The sequence below is a fragment of the Arachis duranensis genome, chromosome 6 (genome assembly GCF_000817695.3).
Source record: "Arachis duranensis cultivar V14167 chromosome 6, aradu.V14167.gnm2.J7QH, whole genome shotgun sequence".
Lineage (NCBI taxonomy): Eukaryota > Viridiplantae > Streptophyta > Magnoliopsida > Fabales > Fabaceae > Arachis > Arachis duranensis.
Window position 1 is genome coordinate 80,311,894 of NC_029777.3, and position 18,100 is coordinate 80,329,993.

General features: G+C 36.6%; 1 protein-coding gene and 1 pseudogene across 1 annotated transcript; one reads left to right on the plus strand and one right to left on the minus strand.

The window, feature by feature from the left end:
* LOC107494209 (endo-1,4-beta-xylanase 5-like) overlaps positions 1–8,342 on the minus strand; it is a 12,784-nt pseudogene extending 4,442 nt beyond the window's left edge.
* Positions 8,343–12,103: 3,761 nt separating this feature from the next.
* LOC107494208 (uncharacterized) lies at positions 12,104–12,868 on the plus strand. Its single transcript, XM_016115265.1, has one exon. The coding sequence runs from the start codon at positions 12,104–12,106 to the stop codon at positions 12,866–12,868; it is 765 nt and encodes a 254-aa protein (XP_015970751.1).
* The last annotated feature ends 5,232 nt before the right edge of the window (positions 12,869–18,100 follow it).

Below are 18,100 nucleotides of genomic sequence, written 5' to 3' on the forward strand. Positions count from 1 at the left end.
TATATATATATATAGTTTACTCAATTTGAGAATTTTTAATGGTTATAATTATCGCATATTTGTCAATAGAACATTCTCAAGATGAACATGGTAATTGAGTTTCCTTTAACCTACGACTGTCATAGTAATTAATAATGTATTTATTATACTTTAATTCCGGACACCTAATACCTTAGAGTGCTAGTTAAATGGATATTGGATATGATTTTAAATACTTGTAGAATTAATGATTAGTCAATAAAGAAACCGTCAACTCTCGGTAAAGAATTTGAGCTTTATGATTATAATGATTGTGATGAATAAAACCTTGACCAAGGAGATTGAATGAATGAAGAAATGAATTTTTTAAGTCATTCACATATCATTATAATAATGGTAACAAGTTAGAGTTTGACAATTAACCTATATTCTAAGGGTTAACCAAGTGCTGAAAAGATGGAAAGAATTATACTTTGTTCTTATGAGGTTCTTAGTAAAAATATATTACTTCATACTATTAGGTCGTTAAGGACTAGACGCCAACCTTGATTAGTAAATTTAGTATGACTAACAAGTGTAATTACCCGTATCATGCACGTGATAAGATTGAAATTATAATTTTAAATTATTTTTTAAAAATTAATTTGAATTATAATAATTTGATTAATAAAAAAATAACATGTTATGTATTATTTTTTTTAATCTAGTATTAATTGGATTAACTCTAAAATAGTTATTAATCGGTTTTAATAATCTACTTTCTTTAATAAATCAAACATATATATTGAATGTGATCATAAATAATATAGTAATAGTTAAATCTACTAACAAATATATTGGCTATTATCACACTATAAAACAAATTAAATATAAAGGCTATTAGCACTTATAAATCTATAAAATCACATTGTCTTTGATTCGTGCAAAGGTTTACTTATTAAATAAACTTAAAATATGAACAACAAATCTTTATAAAATGGGCTTAGCATTACTTGAAAGAATAATAAAAAATAATCAACTTACCATATCATCCATGAGAACTATTTCTATGTAAGTCGTCTTGTTCTTGTCAAATTTGGATAGGACTTTCCATAACCTTATAATTCTTGCCTTTATTTTCGAACATTTTCATTACATAATCTATCATAGGCAACACTGTTGATAGAATCGTAGTTAGTAGCCCTTAGGTACGAAAAATAATAAACAGAAGAAGATTTATGTTTGAGGTACGAATTTTCCCCCATTCATACGTATATTAACAATTTTTTTTAATAGTGATGTTTTAATTTTTTGTTTTCTTTTTTCAAGTATCTTTTCTTTCTTTCTTTTTAAAATAGTGATGTTTTAATATTTTTTTTATAAATATATTTTTCTTAATAATTACATTACTAATCTGAAATATAAAATGAAAAAAAAGGTGATACATATATCCAAGAAAGAAAATAAACTTAAAAATCAGAAAAAACATATATTAAAAAATGTAAAAATAATATATTAAAAAAATAGTCGTAATATATAATTTGAGTCAACAATTTAAATTTCTCTAAATACCAATATTAGAAATAAATTACTTAAATAATATTTAATTTATATTCTAGTCCTTAGACACGTATAGATGAGAGTCATTCTTGTAACGACAACCAACTGAAACAACATCATAAATTTGAACATTTAGAATTCGTACAAATTCAGACAATTTTCTTGTTCTTTGAAAACCTTCTGTATCCCTGATAGAGTTGAATCGCAATTCCTTTTATGGAAAGAGTTACCGATGTGGCTTTAATGTGTTGGAGCCCAAAATTCGAAAGTTACTATTTATATCTGAATATGACACCCATTAAATCCTAAAGGCCAAATAAAATAGTATCTCTGATTTTATTCTCATTTAATTCTAAATCAAAAGTAATAATGACTTATTTAATTCAACATTTATGATAATAAATGAGATGACCATTATATAAGTCATTTAATGTAATATAGCTTAATTTGCAATTATAATTGATATATGTATTGCCCATAAATAGATTAGAAAATAATAATTTCGTAACAAAATAATCATTTAATTTGAATTACAATTAATTGATTGATAAAAATTATAATAAATTGTATGATATTTAAATAATTAACTAAATTAATTAGTTGATGTAATTAATTTATTATAATAAATTGAATTTAATGAGTTAAAAGAAATAAATCGAAAAACGCCATCAGAAACCTGCCACGATAGTTTTATCATTAAGTGTAGAAATTTAATTTTTATTTAATAGAATAGATATTTACAGATTATTATATTAAACACATACTAAAAAAAACACACTAAACAAAATAAAAGCATCAATGGTAAAATATAACCTAAAAAATTACTTAAATTAAAAAAGAACCTGTGATGAATTATAATAAATCTATATATGAGAAGTAAAAGTAAAATAAACGATTAAAAATAAAGTAAAAATAGTAATTAAAAAAATTAAAAGAAAATAGAAAAGATAATGTATCGAGTAGATAAAAAATGTATTGCAATAGAAGATTAATATAATTAATTAATTCAAAGGATGAAAGAGAAAAATTAAAATACGATCTTATTAAAAAAATTTAAAAAAAAGTATTTTAAAGAAAAACCTGTTAATCAACGGAATAAGTAAAAAATATTTGATCTTGTATAAATAGATGGTATTGAAAAAAATTAATTAAATTAATTCATATATTTCGTTATCATATTTATTATTTATTAAATAATTTAACATTTACTCCTATCAAATCAAATAATTAATATAATTAACCAAATTAATTAATTGATATAATTAATTATAATTAATCAATTCATATAAATTATAATAAATGGTGAGATTTGAATGTCTAATCATTAATTAATTATAATTGATTTGCTTTAACGAATTAAATGAAATAAATCAGGAAACACCTCAAGAGCATGGCATATCAGTTCCATCATTAAGTGCAAAAATCTGATTTTTATATAATAGAATAGATAAATAGATAGAATAGGTAGATAATAAAGATATTTCATTAAGGGTATACTTTTTGTCCCTAAAGTTTGCTAAAAATTTAAAAAATATCCCTAAGTTTTGATTTGTTTCAATATTGTCCATCAAGTTTTCAATTTGGATCAATTTTACCCTAATTACTAATTTTTTTATAATTAATATTTTTTTTCAAATATACCCCTCTCTTATAACTATCATCATCACAATTCTTTTTCTCTCTTTCTTTCTCTTGTCTCATCCTCATCGTCAACTCTACCACCATCATCATTATTGAGCAACCACCGTCAAACTCCTCCTTCATTGTCGCTGGCCAAACCCCTCATTCTCCTTTTTTTCTCTTTTCTTCTCCAACTTTCCATCTCCATCACCACCATCTCTGTTGAGCCCCATTCTCAATGACCACCACCATTTTTTTCTTCTTCACAGAAATCAGTACCGTCGAAACCATCACTTTTCCTCCTTCTCTGTTTGCAAACCCAGCTTAGGAAAAAAATCACAGCACAAAATCAAAGAACCACAACCACTAATAATAATGAGAAGAAGTTTGAGTGCTAATACTGTTTGAAGGAATTTACAAATTTACAAGCACTTGGTGGACACCAAAATGCTTACCAAAAAAAAGAGGATAAAGAAAAAAAGGTTACAACTTCAAGCAATGAAAGCCACCATAAACTACTATCTTCAACAGCCCAATTTTCCAAACAATAATCATCATGATTTTTCTTACCATAATCATAATCATAATAACAGTAACACACTTGGTTCTATGATCCTTCTTCTTACAACTACTATTCTGACTTCACAGTTTGTAAAAAATTCCAAATTAACTTCAATCCCAATAATCAAGATTCAAACTTTTTGGTCGAAAAAACATCAAATAGTAATTGGTATTCATCTCTACCATCATCATATCAAGCTGATAAGAATAAATGATCATTTGTATTCATAAAAGATGAAAATATTGACAAGTTTAGTTTTGATTTAATGTAGGTGTATATGTCAGCGTTTTCATTTTTCATGGATACAAATGTTCATTTATTCCTCATAATAATAATAATAATAATAATAATAATAATAAAAATAATAAGACTTACAACATCTTCAACTCTTGCAACTTTCTTGATTCTTCGAATCATCAAATACAAAATCATAGTAGTAATAACAAAGCTTTGGATCTTCAATTAGGCTTCAATTTGCAGTCAAATACAAGAGAGGCCTAATTTATTAGTATTAGCGTATACAGGATATATACATGTAATGAAAAGATAGGAAGCTGAGTTTGCTAACAGAGAAGGAGGAAGAGCGATGGTTTTGACGGTGCTGGATTTCCGCGAAGAAGAAGAAAAATGGTGGTGGTCATCGAGAATGGAGTTCAACAGAGATGGTGGTGATGGAGATGGAGGGTCGGAGAAGAAAGGAGAAAGAAGGAGAATGAGGGGTTTGGCCGGCGACGATGAAGGAGGAGGTTGACAGTGTTGCTCAATAATGATGATGGTGGTGGAGATGACGGTGAGATGAAAAGAGAGAAAGAAGAAGAGACAGAGGATTGTGATAATGATGATGATAATGATGATGATGATGATGATAGTATAAGGAAGGGGGTATATTTGAAAAAAAATATTAATTATCAGAAAATTAGTAACTAGGGTAAAATTGATGCAAATCGAAAATTTGATGGACAAAATTAAAACAAATCAAAACTTAAGGATATTTTTAAAACTTTTAGCAAACTTTAGGAACAAAAAGTATATTTTACCCTTTCATTAAATATTAATTGTAATAAGATTGAAAATTGATAAGTAGTTTAATAACACATTAAATATTGATTTTATATAAATATAATAAGATATTTTTTAAATTAGTATAATTATGCATTATTACTTAAATGCTAATTATAGTATAATTATAATAAAGATACTTAGAAGAGAAAATAGTGCATTCATTTTGGCGAAAAAATGGATTCACATGGAATTGACACCTCACTTTCATTAGTTGGGGGAAAATCCAGTTTTAGTATATTAAGTAGATTTACTATCTGCTTAGTATTGAATCTATGAGGTTACATACTAACGAGTGTTCTAATCTTTGCTGTGGAATTATTTAATTATTATTTTGATTTGATCAAAGAAATATTTATATTAATTCAAATAGAATATTATTATACTCTTTTTAGCACCAAGAATATAATAATAATATGATAATTAAGAATACTAAATGAGATTTGAAAAAAATTAATTATTCTATTTCTAAATTTGAATTCTAAGTTTGGAAGAGATTCTGACTGATTCTATTTCAAATTGAGTTATAATATGATTCATAAATTTGAAAGATTCAAATTTAAAATAGTAAGATATGATTTAAATTTGAATTGAGATTCAAATTTAAAATCATCAACAAATAGAGGAAATAGATGAGAATATAAAATATAAGAGTTTTATTCCTTTACTCCTACAAACATAAATGTATGTGAGCATAATTCTTGGAGAAGAATTTTATGGCATGCAAAGAGTTGCAAAAGGTTTCTTAATTTAGATCAGATGTCCATTGGTTAAGGAGTTGGCAGCAAAGGATGGTTTCGGTGTGGTTACACATAGCGCCTTCGTACCATCGAAGGAGAAAGTGATTTTCACTAGCGTACATAGGTATTTAGATCTAATCTATATATTGTTTATTCGAATAAAATTTAAACACAAAATAGAACTTTAGGATTACTTTCTTTTCTTTCGCTGCGTATTATGAAAACGTGGTAATCTTTCGATGGCATTGGTGAAAGTTGTATATTTGAATCTCGATGCAAACCAATTCTGGTAGTCACTGCTTATGAGGATATGGAAGTTCATTCCACATCCAAATGGGAAAAGGAAAAGTCTAGGGGGCAGCAATTTTATTGCATTTTGGCCAGCATGTAACCAGCAGAGAAATGTGAGCCATTGGATGAAATCTCACACCAATCTCATACCATCAAATCATCATTGATGGCTAGTTGATGGCTACCAATCACAAATATTGCTGGTCCCCTAGCATTGCTCATGGAAAAATAGACTTTTTTTTTTATTTGATGGTAACACTTGCTCCTTCTCATGTTGTTTCATTTGTATGTATTATTTGGAAGCTCATGTTGCTCTTACGTACTTTCAGGTTTAATTCAAACACTTAGTGTTGACGGAAGTAGAACAGAAGCATAAACTTTCATGCTTGGTACGCACACTTTTAACTAAAAAAATTAAAAGGGTATACACTTGCTTACCCTCTCAATGCTTTAATCTTGATGTGATCTCCATTACTCTTTGGTGAATGGTTGCAAGGAAACACTATCAGCTCATATTTTCACCTTTGAGTTCTTGGTCTGCATGGTCGAATCAATTTCACTTCACAAAATTTAAAAGATATCTAAATAAAAGAAAATCAAAACTGTTTGAGCATTTGACTTTCTTTTTTTCATGTTTTTAAAGCTGAGAAATATGCAGGTATTAAGTCTAGAAAGTATCTCACTTCACCTTAAAAAGAGTCTCAGGAGGGCTTTAGTGGTTGGCAACTATGCCACCTTTGAGCAGAGCCCAGGATCCATGCATTGCTTTCGCATGGCCTCCTCGAATTAACTCAGTTGCTTTTATTTTAAAGAGTATATATCTATTTTGGTTCTCAAAGAATTTTAATTTGGACACTTTATTCCCCAACTAAAATTAATTACTCGATTGGTCCTTAACAATTAATTATGTCAATCACTTAGGTCCTTTACTCCGTTAACTCTAACGGAGGACAAAATAGTCCCTGACAATTCTAACAGGGGACAAAATGATCCCTGACAATTCTAACAAGGGACAAAATGATCATTGACCCCTTTATTCGAAAACGACACTATTCTTCCCCAATTTTTATCATATCTCGCATAACCCTAACATTCATACTCTCCTTCTTCACCTTCACAATCTTTTTTTCCATCATTTCCTTCCTCCTCTTTAGCTCCAAGATTAAGCCATGGTGTAATTGTCACACGTGTCGCATCTACCTCGACATGTCATGGACCACACACTTACTAAATCTTTGTGACTGGTACATCCACCTCCTCTACACTTCACCCACCAAAAGCATCCACTTCCACATCTTCGATAACATCACCTCCAACCCCGACACGTCCACGACATCCTCAAGACCAAGTTTGACAACTATTCCAAGAGTACACCTTTTTCCACTCTCCGGCAAGTAATGCAGATTATTGGACATTAGGACATCATGATAAGATTCTTCTTCGACATCATATGCAAATTCTCATTTGAAATAGACACCGAATGCTTCATTCCTTCTTTTCCAGAGTCCAAGTTGGCAGACAGCTTTGACCTCACATCCAAGCTATCAGTACAGCGAGCAATGTCGCCGTTGCCACTCATATGAAAACTGAAGCGATTATTGAACATTGGTTCAGAGAAGAAGTTGAAAGAAGCGATCGGAGTGGTGGACAATGTGGTCATGGAGATGATAGGGCAGAGGAGGAGGGAGATGGCAACGACGATGACGGGTCTTAACAAATCAAACTTGCTGTCAAGATTCATGGGATCCATCGAAGACGATAATTAGTTGAGAGACATAGGAATTAATTTCCTGAATATAAATTGGTTGAGAACAAGTTGAGGATTTTTTTCTTGTGAACATTAAATTTATAGAGTGTGCATTGTGTAGTTTGAAGTTACAGTGTTAGACTGCTAGTGTTATGCGAGATATGATGGAAATTGTGAGAGAATAGTGTCGTTTCCAAATAGAGGAGATCAGGGACCATTTTGTCCCCTGTTAGAGTTGTCAGGGACTATTTTGTCCTCCGTTAGAGTTAACAAAGTAAAGGACTTAAGTGACTGACGGAATTAATTGTTAGGGACCAATCGAGTAATTAATTTTAGTTGAGGACTAAAGTGCCAGTCAAAAATTCTTTGGGGACCAAAATAGGTATATACTCTATTTTAAATGTAATTGATACAATGTCACTTCCTTTATTGAGCTAAAACCAAGCTGAATATGGAAATAAAGTCACAAATTTCTGGTTGAAACATAACTCATGATATTAGAGATAATAACAAGTCTAGAACATAGATGTTATGTATGAGAATGTTGTCTTCAAAGTTCAAAGTTTAAGTAACCAATAAAGTTATATAGCGTTCCTTTCTTAAGTTGGACCTTCTGGGAGAAACTATCTAATGGTTGAGTTCTGTTTTGTGCAACATTAAACTTATTGCCTGCATTGGATATTCGTTCCTCGATAGAACTATTTTTGAATACTATCCGACCATCTATGCTGTGGTCAAATCCTATATTTATTATAATGCCTCCATCATACTGAGTTATTGGTGTTTCTGCCACACATTGCTTCATCAAGACATTGTTAGCAACAACTTATGTATCAATGGTTTATAGAAACTATCACATAAATAATTTAAGTATTTGTCTGATTTAAGTTATATTTTTTAATAATCATGTATTCTTGAACCTGAGAAGCAAATGATGAATATATACAAATATTTAGCAGCTTAAAAAAACACTTTCTAGTATTCTAGTTTCCATTATTTTAATATATAATTTTTATTCATACGACATTATGTGTTCTTGCTTCAGTAGTAACAGAATAATCATAAGGTAAAGAATGGATGCCAACTCAGGCATTTATTTCATAGATATATTAGTTAATTATATGGTTAACCATGTAGATGGCACTGAAAGAGAGAGAAAGAGAGATACCATCCAAATGATATTAAAAGATATTAGGATCAAATTAATGAAGTCATGACTGTGAAAACTATTTTAGATTCTAGATATAAAATAAAGTTGTTGAAGTTTTCTTTTCTAAAATATATGGATCTCAAAGCGAGAATCAATAGAGTAAGGTGAAAAAAATGATGGAAGAATTCGTAAGTGAATATCAACTTAAGACTAAAATTAAAAAAAGTTTCAAATAATGATGGTTTAGCTTCTACTTTGATCTTTGAATGTTAAACATGATGAAATTAAAGGTCTTTAAAAAAATTTAGTTCTATCTACTTGCAATTTGTAGATAAAACAAATTTTAAAAAATTTGATATTTTGGACTATTGAAAAAATACTGGAGTGAAATATTCAACCTTACAAAAGATTACAAGAGATTTTTTAGCCATTCCCATTTTTACTGTTGTCTAGAGTCTGTTTTTAGTACCGATGGTTAAATTGTACATTCACATCACAATAGGTTGCATTATGAATTTGTTAAAGTGTTAATTTGCACTCAGTATTGGATACTGATTTTTTATTTAAATAAATAAAAAACACATTAATTACTGAAATAAATAATTTTAAAAATATTTACCGTTTTGTGTTCTCCAGTCATATCTCGTTTACAGTGTAAACGAGATGACATTGTACGTATCTCGTTTACACTGTAAATGAGATACATGGAATGCTCATCTCGTTTACACTGTAAACGAGATAGATGGAGTTGTATCCCACCGGCTATAAAAGGATGTGTAACCCTTGGTATTCTTCACAAATTTTTCGTATCATATTTCTCACAAATACAAGGCATGGCCAGTAATAGTCCGTACATAGTTGTGCTTGTGTATCCCAATTGCCGCATGTGAAACGGCGACAATGGGGTGACATTTGAGTGCGAGGATCCGATATTGTTTCGCACTCAATGTGTGAATACGTTGTCGGATTTGAAGAGTTTGATACTAAGCAAGCTCGGTGGTACAGAAGCGAGAGAAATCGGAAGGGTGGCGTATAGGTTACTGGCCCCCATGGGTAATGGAGTCTTCCGATTTTGACTATTCCGACTTCAAGGGGACGAGCATGTGCGAGTGATGTTCAACATACATGGGAGGATCATGGTGGAGCAAGTAATGGAGCTGTCTGCAGAGGTTGGACACAGTGGCGGTGGTCCTTCCGTACACTCGACCTATGTGCAGGACGACTGACCTCTCGCACCACCGCCCATTCATGTCGTCGTTCCAGTGGATAAGGCGGAGGAGGGAGAGGAGGAGTCGGACAAGGATTACATGGCGGACAGTTGTGATAGCGAATCATCCGATAGTAGGGATGAGAATGAGTATGTTCCAGAGACACCCGTTCCGACTGCGCCCCACTATGTCCTGCCTCCACCCCTTCATATACCGGCACTTTCGGCAGTTTCGTCTCACTATCACAGTCTGGATTTGGACGCCATGCACGAGAGGACTCCGTTTCTTGACACGGGTGAAGAGGATTACAACCTAGACGGCAGTATAGACTTTTGAGTCGGACACAAGTTTAGAAGCCGAGAGGTAATGCTTCAAGGTGTGAAGAACTACAGTATTTGGAGGAGTGCAGAGTACCAAGTGATAGAATCAGACCAGTTAAAGTACCATGTGCAGTGCCGTGGTGCACGAAATTGTAATCACACTTTAGCAATCCGCACAACTAACCAGCAAGTGCACTGGGTCGTCCAAGTAATACCTTACGTGAGTAAGGGTCGATCCCACGGAGATTGTTGGCTTGAAGCAAGCTATGGTTATTTTATTATTCTTAGTCAGGAGATCAATTATAATTATCAGTTTGAATTACTAAAAAATAAAAGAGCGTGAAATAATTACTTGTTGTGCAATAATGGAGAATATGTTGGAGTTTTGGAGATGCTTTGTCTTCTGAATTCCTATAACATAATGTTTCTTTTCATGCAAAAGTGCAAAGTTCCTTCCATCGCAAGCTCTATGTAGGGTGTCACCGTTGTCAATGGCTACTTCCCATCCTCTCAGTGAAAATGGTCCAAATGCTCTGTCACAGCACGGCTAATCAGCTGTTGGTTCTCGATCATGTCGGAATAGAATCCATTAATTCTTTTGCGTTTGTCATCACGCCCAACACTCGCGAGTTTGAAGCTCGTCACAGTCATCCAATCCCAGAATCCTACTCGGAATACTACAGACAAGGTTTAGACTTTCCGGATTCTCATGAATGCCGCCATCAATTCTAGCTTATAATACGAAGATGCTGATTAAGGAATCTAAGAGATACTCATTCAATCTGATGTAGAATGGAGGTGGTTGTCAGACACACGTTCATGGATTGAGGAAGGTGCTGAGTGTCACGGATCACCACCTTCTCCATAGTTAAGCGCGAATAAACATCTTAGATAGGAACACGCATGTTTGAATAGAAAAACAGAAATAATTGCATTAATTCATCGAGACGCTGCAGAGCTCCTCACCCCCAACAATGGAGTTTAGAGACTCATGCCATCAGAGAGTATAAAATTCAGATCTAAAAATTTCATGAGATACAAAATAAGTCTCTAAAAGTTGTTTAAATACTAAACTAGTAACCTAGGTTTACAGAAAATAAGTAAACTCAGATGGATAGTGCAGAAATCCACTTCTGGAGCCCACTTGGTGTGTGCTGGGGCTGAGACTTAAGCTTCTCACATGCTTGGGCTATTTCTGGAGCTGAACGCCAAGTTGTAACGTGTTTTTGGCATTCAACTCTGGTTCGTGACGTGTTTCTGGCGCTGAACGCCAGATTGCAACATGGAACTGGCGTTGAACGCCAGTTTACGTCGTCTATCTTCGCATAAAGTATGAACTATTATATATTGCTGGAAAGCCTTGGATGTCTACTTTCCAACCCAATTGAGAGCGCACCAATTGGACACCTGTAGCTCCAAAAAATCCATTCCGAGTGCAGGGAGGTCAAAATCCAACAGTATCATCAGTCCTTTTTCAGCCTAAATCAGATTTTTGCTCAGGTCCCTCAATTTGAGCCAGAAAATACCTGAAATCACAAAAAAACACACAAACTCATAGTAAAGTCTAGAAATATGATTTTTTCTTGAAAACTAATAAAATTCTATTAAAAGATAATTAAAACATGCTAAAATCTACATGAAATTACCCCCCAAAAGCGTATAAAATATTCGCTCATCATGCCGTCAAGCTGATAATAGGTATTAATGGAGCCTCTGTGTGGCCCTTCGACAGAACCTTGGATACTGGTAATATTAAATTTATCTGTGCCTTTCAATACTTCATTATGATATACTTAGTAGGAGTACCAAGTGCCTAAAGCAATCTTGTGTTATTGTGTTCAGGGAGGTTCGGAGGGTTGGTGGAGTGCATAGTTGTCTAGCACCCACCATGTCTCAAGACCATCGTCAGCTAGACAGCAGTCTGATATGCCGGGTCATCTTGTCGTTGATGCAGTCCAACCTCTCTGTCAGCATTCCAATTTTGCAAGGTGCAGTCCAAGCGAGCTACCACTTCAAACTGTCCTACAGAAAGGTGTGGATGGCCAAGCAAAAGGCAGTTGCACAAATCTTTGGGGATTGGGAGGAGTCGTACAATAAGGTTTCCAAGTTGCTTCAGGCACTGCAGAGCTGTGTTTTTGGTACCATTTGTGACCTCCGTGTCAAACCATTCTACGGTGGGCACCTCCTTGTACGTGACTACAATATGTTCGACAAGGTATTTTGGTATTTCCCGTCATGTGTAGAAGCCTTCAAGCATTGCAAGCCCTTTGTCTCTGTAGATGGGACGCATTTGTATGGCAGGTATGGTGGTGTGTTGCTTATTGCGGTCACGCAAGATGGGAATAGCAACATCCTGCCTATTGCCTTTGCCATTGTGGAGTCTGCGAGCACCGAGTCATGGTCGTTCTTCCTAACTAATCTGAGACGCCACGTCACTCCACAAGATGGTCTACTGGTTATCTTCGATAGATCTCAGGCTATCAAGGCAGCGCTTAGCTCCGATGACAGTGGTTGGCATCCCCCTAGAACCTACCATGCTTACTGCATCAGACACAAAGCTGCAAACTTCATGACACGGTTCAAGTCAGGCGAGGGTAAGAGGTACCTCATTAATGCTGCTTATAGTCCAAGCAAGGCCGATTACGAGTGGTAGATAGATGCGTTGAGAGGAGTTTCGCCTACCATGGTTGACTAGGCTAGTCATTTTAGGAAGGAGATTTGGCTACAGCATTGTGACGGCGGGCGTCGGTTTGGCCACATGACGACAAATCTATCCGAGTGCATCAATGCAGTGTTGAAGGGCACCCGGTACTTGCCAATATCTGCCATTGTGCGCATCACGTATGAGAGATTACAAAAGTTATTCATGACGAAGGGCAAAGAGGCACAATCACAGCTCACTACTGGATGCCGATTCTCACAGAGATTATTGGCCGCCATTGAGAAGAATAGAGAAGGGATACCAAAGATGCATGTCACTCACTGTGACAGGTGGGCATCGGTGTTTGTTGTGGAGGAGCTTGAGCCATTTGAGGGAAAAGGGATGGTTCCTTCCGTGTTCGGCTATCAAAGGGCACGTGTGATTACGGAGTATTCCAGTCACTCCACTATCCGTGCCGTCACGCACTAGCTGGGTGTGCCGCTGCTAGCATTGAGTGGGGCCCGTATGTGCATCCTGTGTACAAACAGGAAGCTGTTTTCAAGGTGTACGAGATGGAGTTTCCCCCTATACCAGACGAGTCGATGTGGACGGAGTGGCATGGGACTAGGCTGTGTCTTAACCTATCAATGCGTCGGAAGGCAACTGGAAGGCCCGTGTCCACCAGATTTCGGAATGACATGGATGAGACCAAGTGGCATGAGAAGCGGTGTGGCCTGTGTAGGCAATACGGTCATACTAGAAGGGGATGTCATAATCAACCCACGAGTGATGTATATGTCTCACTAATGTCGTATGTTTACCGAAGTTGGCATGTGTTGGTCTTTTTTTTATGTAGTGTGTTATCAAATATTGTAGTGTCAATGTACGTGAAACTTTGAAAGTTCTATTGCAAGGTTTAATGAGAAATAATCACTTTATAAGATTTTTTTTTTGCTTGAAAGGAACAGTAAGCATAAACATAAATGCAAATAAGAAAGAAGACGAATATAAATAACAATATGCACAAACAAAGTACCACTAACATTCAATCCAAGTTAAATCCGAATGTACATACCATACACCTAAATAATGAAAAATACATACATAGTCTAAATCCAACTACAGTACAGACAATACTACAAGCATTATCTCTGGTATGGATCCTGGTAGTGACGCTTGTGCCCAATGCCACATGGAGGAGGCTGAGCCTGTCACTGAGGTTGGGCCGGTCGAGGATCTAGGCCCATGGCTGCCGGCTCCTGCTGCGTGTGAGGACAATACGTCTGCATCCCTCCGGACGATAAACATATGGCAAACTGGTGTAACTAAAGCTGAGTCTGCGGGTGAGGAGCTACCGGTGTTGGGACTGGGTCAGGTACATGCCATAGTCGTGGAAGGGGGAGTCGCGTACTGGCTGCCTGGCCGAAGGCCCATTTCGTATGACCCAACAGATGAGGGTGAAATATGAGGCATCCAGGACGAGGTCTAGGCAGGAGCTGATGGGTGATGGTCCTCCGTTATGCCAACCTTTCTGCCTGTGCGAAATGTCTCGGCTAACCTATCCATGACGGGTTCCTGCACCGTGTGTAGGAAAGTGTCGTCGAGTAGAATCTCATCAAGGAAGACGTCATTCTCATGCTGGGTCCCGGATGGACCTCCCTCATGCCAACCGGGTGGTGATGTATCCCACGCTGGCTGAGACTGATGCCCACTGGATCCGGATGAATGCCACGCTCCGTGCCACGAGGGAGGGGGAGGAGGTGCATGAGTCGGTGCTGTAGGTGGAACGACACCGTGAACTGGTACATCTCCGTAATCCTCGTGACGGTTGAACTTTGCCTCCTCCTCTGAGTCTGCGTCCCCCCTAGCCCGTCGAGGCCTGACCCTCTCCCTCCGGACGGGCTCACCTAGATGACGCTCTCTCTGGCTCCACTCCCTCCTAGCTGGTCGGTGAGTGTCCTCTCTGACCTCTCTCGCACGTCTCCTCCGATCTGGCATGCCCCTCAGAAGGGTCAGATCGTCCCTCGGCTGACTTGAAGTGGGCTAGACGTCGGGGGACAACTCCACCAGCCTGGGGTCCTCCAAAACCTCCTACCCAGATAGATTCCTCACATGGCAAGCCCCACATCACCAATCGTAGTACTCACTGATCGGCCTAGTGTCGCCTGTATAGTGTACTGTAATCCGGCAACCAGGCTCGAACTTTTGCCTCCAACCATCATACCACTGCTGAAGTCGCTCCGGCCACCAAACATCCTCACCGCGACTAGTGGTGGTCAGATACCTGATGTTAAACTCATTAAATAAATAAAATAGGTTCACTAGAAAAACAACAAACAACAACGAACATATAACTTTGAAGAAACTAACCACGTTCATACCTGTCAAGATTCAATGGAATCCCCGACACTGGTTTCTCCCCATTGAACTGTCGTTTCACCCAATCGACGTGGTGAAATCGGACAATGTTGAAGCAGACTATAAGAATGGCCGACAACCATGTACCCCACTCCGCCTCCTCATGGAACCAACCTGGGCACAGGTCCTGCAGTGCAGGGTCGTCGTACACAGCAAGTAGAAGGAAATATCACGCAATATTTAATTTCATGACTTACCTCATCGAACCATAACCGGTCGATGGATACCCTATAGTGCAAGACCCTGGTCTGGTGCTGGTCTTTACTCTGATGTTGCAATCCAACCAATCTGAAAGTAACAAAGACATATACAACTACTTAAGTTATGAACAATGCGAATTAACAGTAAAGCTTAACATGAAACACAGAAGTTATTTGGATACCTGGCAGCTTGCGGGTACTGGTAGACTCCTCTATCTGGTGGACACTACTGGAGAAATCTCTGGTAAATCCAACTCATCAGCAGCAGAGTGCAACCGGCGATATCTGTGACTCCCCGCTGTGCCGCCAAACAGAGTGACTGGTAAGTCCAGGCCAGCACAGCAGAGCCCTATGATAGCGCCCTGCACTCCACGAAGTCTCGGAGAAGCGGTAGCCACTGTACGTGCACCAGGTTGTTGGACTTGTCTGTCAACAGATACCCTCCAATCAGTAACATAATGTAGCATCAAGCATACTGTCGGAGGGTCTCAGGATCGTCGGTGGGGGACATCTGTCGGACACGATCATGCAACCAGACCAGCTTCAACGTGAATGACTCCTTCCTCTGCTCCGCCTGCTGTGCCGCCACCGGTGGCCTGGCACCAAGCAGCTGCTCCACCATCACCCACGTCTCAGTGTTGTACCACCGACCAAAGTCATGAAGGCACCCCCCAACGGGGTTCCTGTGTGCACGTAGGCCCAGGTGGTGTGCCACGTCCTGTAGGGTGATAGTGACCTCACCCCACGGAAGATGAAACGTGTGCGTCTCCGGACGCCATCGCTCCACGAGTGCCGAAATCAGGGAATTGTAAAATTTGAAGTCCCTGAGTGGCACTGTGTCGCCGAATCTGGCCTCAACCAGATACGGGACGATGTTGTCGAGTGGAGGAAGGGTATGATTGACTCGTTGGGGAAATAGAAGACGAGGCCTCTGCGGAATGAAAAATAAATTTTTAGCCTATACATAGATAATAATACATTTTTCTACTCTACTAAGGAACAAAGTACGACTCCTACTTAGTAACATTCTGCCATGTGCCTACTTTACAGCTGTCTCTAACTTACTTATGTCGGTAAGCAAATCATAATTATGTCATACAAATCTTACACAAGCAAATATTGTTCAAAATTCATCATACAGTCCTACCCCTAAAGCATCTTACTTAGTGCTTGTCACTACGAGACTACCCTAACAATGTCCACATACTTAGATTAACTGAACATAATGCAACTAACCTCAAAGTCGGCCGCCCTAGCATAATGCGAAGTCTCGTTTAGTCTGTTGATGTCAACGTTGTTGCCCACCTGGCGTGCCATCACAATATCGGACTCAAATATGGAAGGAAACGGTTAAAAGAGGGGAGAAAGAGTTTGACTAGGTCAAAGTGGGGTCTAGGAAAAGGCTGTAAACGACTTATACTTATAGGCGCCCCTCAGCCTTATCTCGTTTACAGTGTAAAGGAGATAGACACGTCGCAGCTGACGTGTCATATCTCGTTTACACTGTAAACGAGATATGTAAACGAGATATGATTGAGAAACGCAAAATGGTAAATATTTTCAAAAATTATTTATTTCAGTAATTAATGCATTTTTTTATTTATTTAAATAAAAAATTCTATTGGATACACTCTTCAGGTAAAAGTATTAATAACTCAAGTTTTTATTTGGTATCAAAGTTTAATTTCATGTCAAATTTAATTCTTGTGAATTCTTAATTGATATAATATATGTAAATTAGGGTAAAAAATTCTAAGTCTTTAAGATTATGAGATGGATACGAGAGATTTAGGAGTTTTGGTAATTATCTTTTTATTATATCAAATATTTATTTAATATATGGTATTTTTGTTTATGATATATGTTAACATATTTATGTATTATGTTTTTTTACCAAAAAACATGAAATTATTTGTTGAAAGTTGTACTCTGAAAATGAAAAAATATTTAATATTAAATACTTTGTTTTATAGCTTTTTTATGGTTTTGAAAATCAAACTGGACCAACCGATTTAATCGGATTAACTGAAAACTAGTCACCTAACTAATTCAATTGAAGCAAAACACCATTTGGCAAAAAATCAATGAAAGAACCAGTCAAACTGATAGTTAACAGGTGAACCGATTGAACCGATCGATTTTTTTTTTAAAGATTTCCCAAACTGAACACTACCGCTTGCTATACCCCATCACAGAAAAAGGCTCCAGCCACCACCAGCTGCCACTGGCCCTCTTCTCGCCGTGGAATCTCTGTTCGGACACATTGCAAGTCGCTCGCATTGCTGATGAGCGGATAATTTGTACGCTTTTTGGCATTGTTTTTAGTATGTTTTTAGTATGATCTAGTTAGTTTTTAGTATATTTTTATTAGTTTTTAGTTAAAATTTACTTTTCTGGGCTTTACTATGAGTTTGTGTGTTTTTCTGTGATTTCAGGTATTTTCTGGCTGAAATTGAGGGACCTGAGCAAAAATCTGATTCAGAGACTAAAAAGGACTGCAGATGCTGTTGGATTCTGACCTCCCTGCACTCGAAGTGGATTTTCTGGAGCTACAGAAGCCCAATTGGCGCGCTCTCAATGGCGTTGGAAAGTAGACATCCTGGGCTTTCCAGCAATATATGATAGT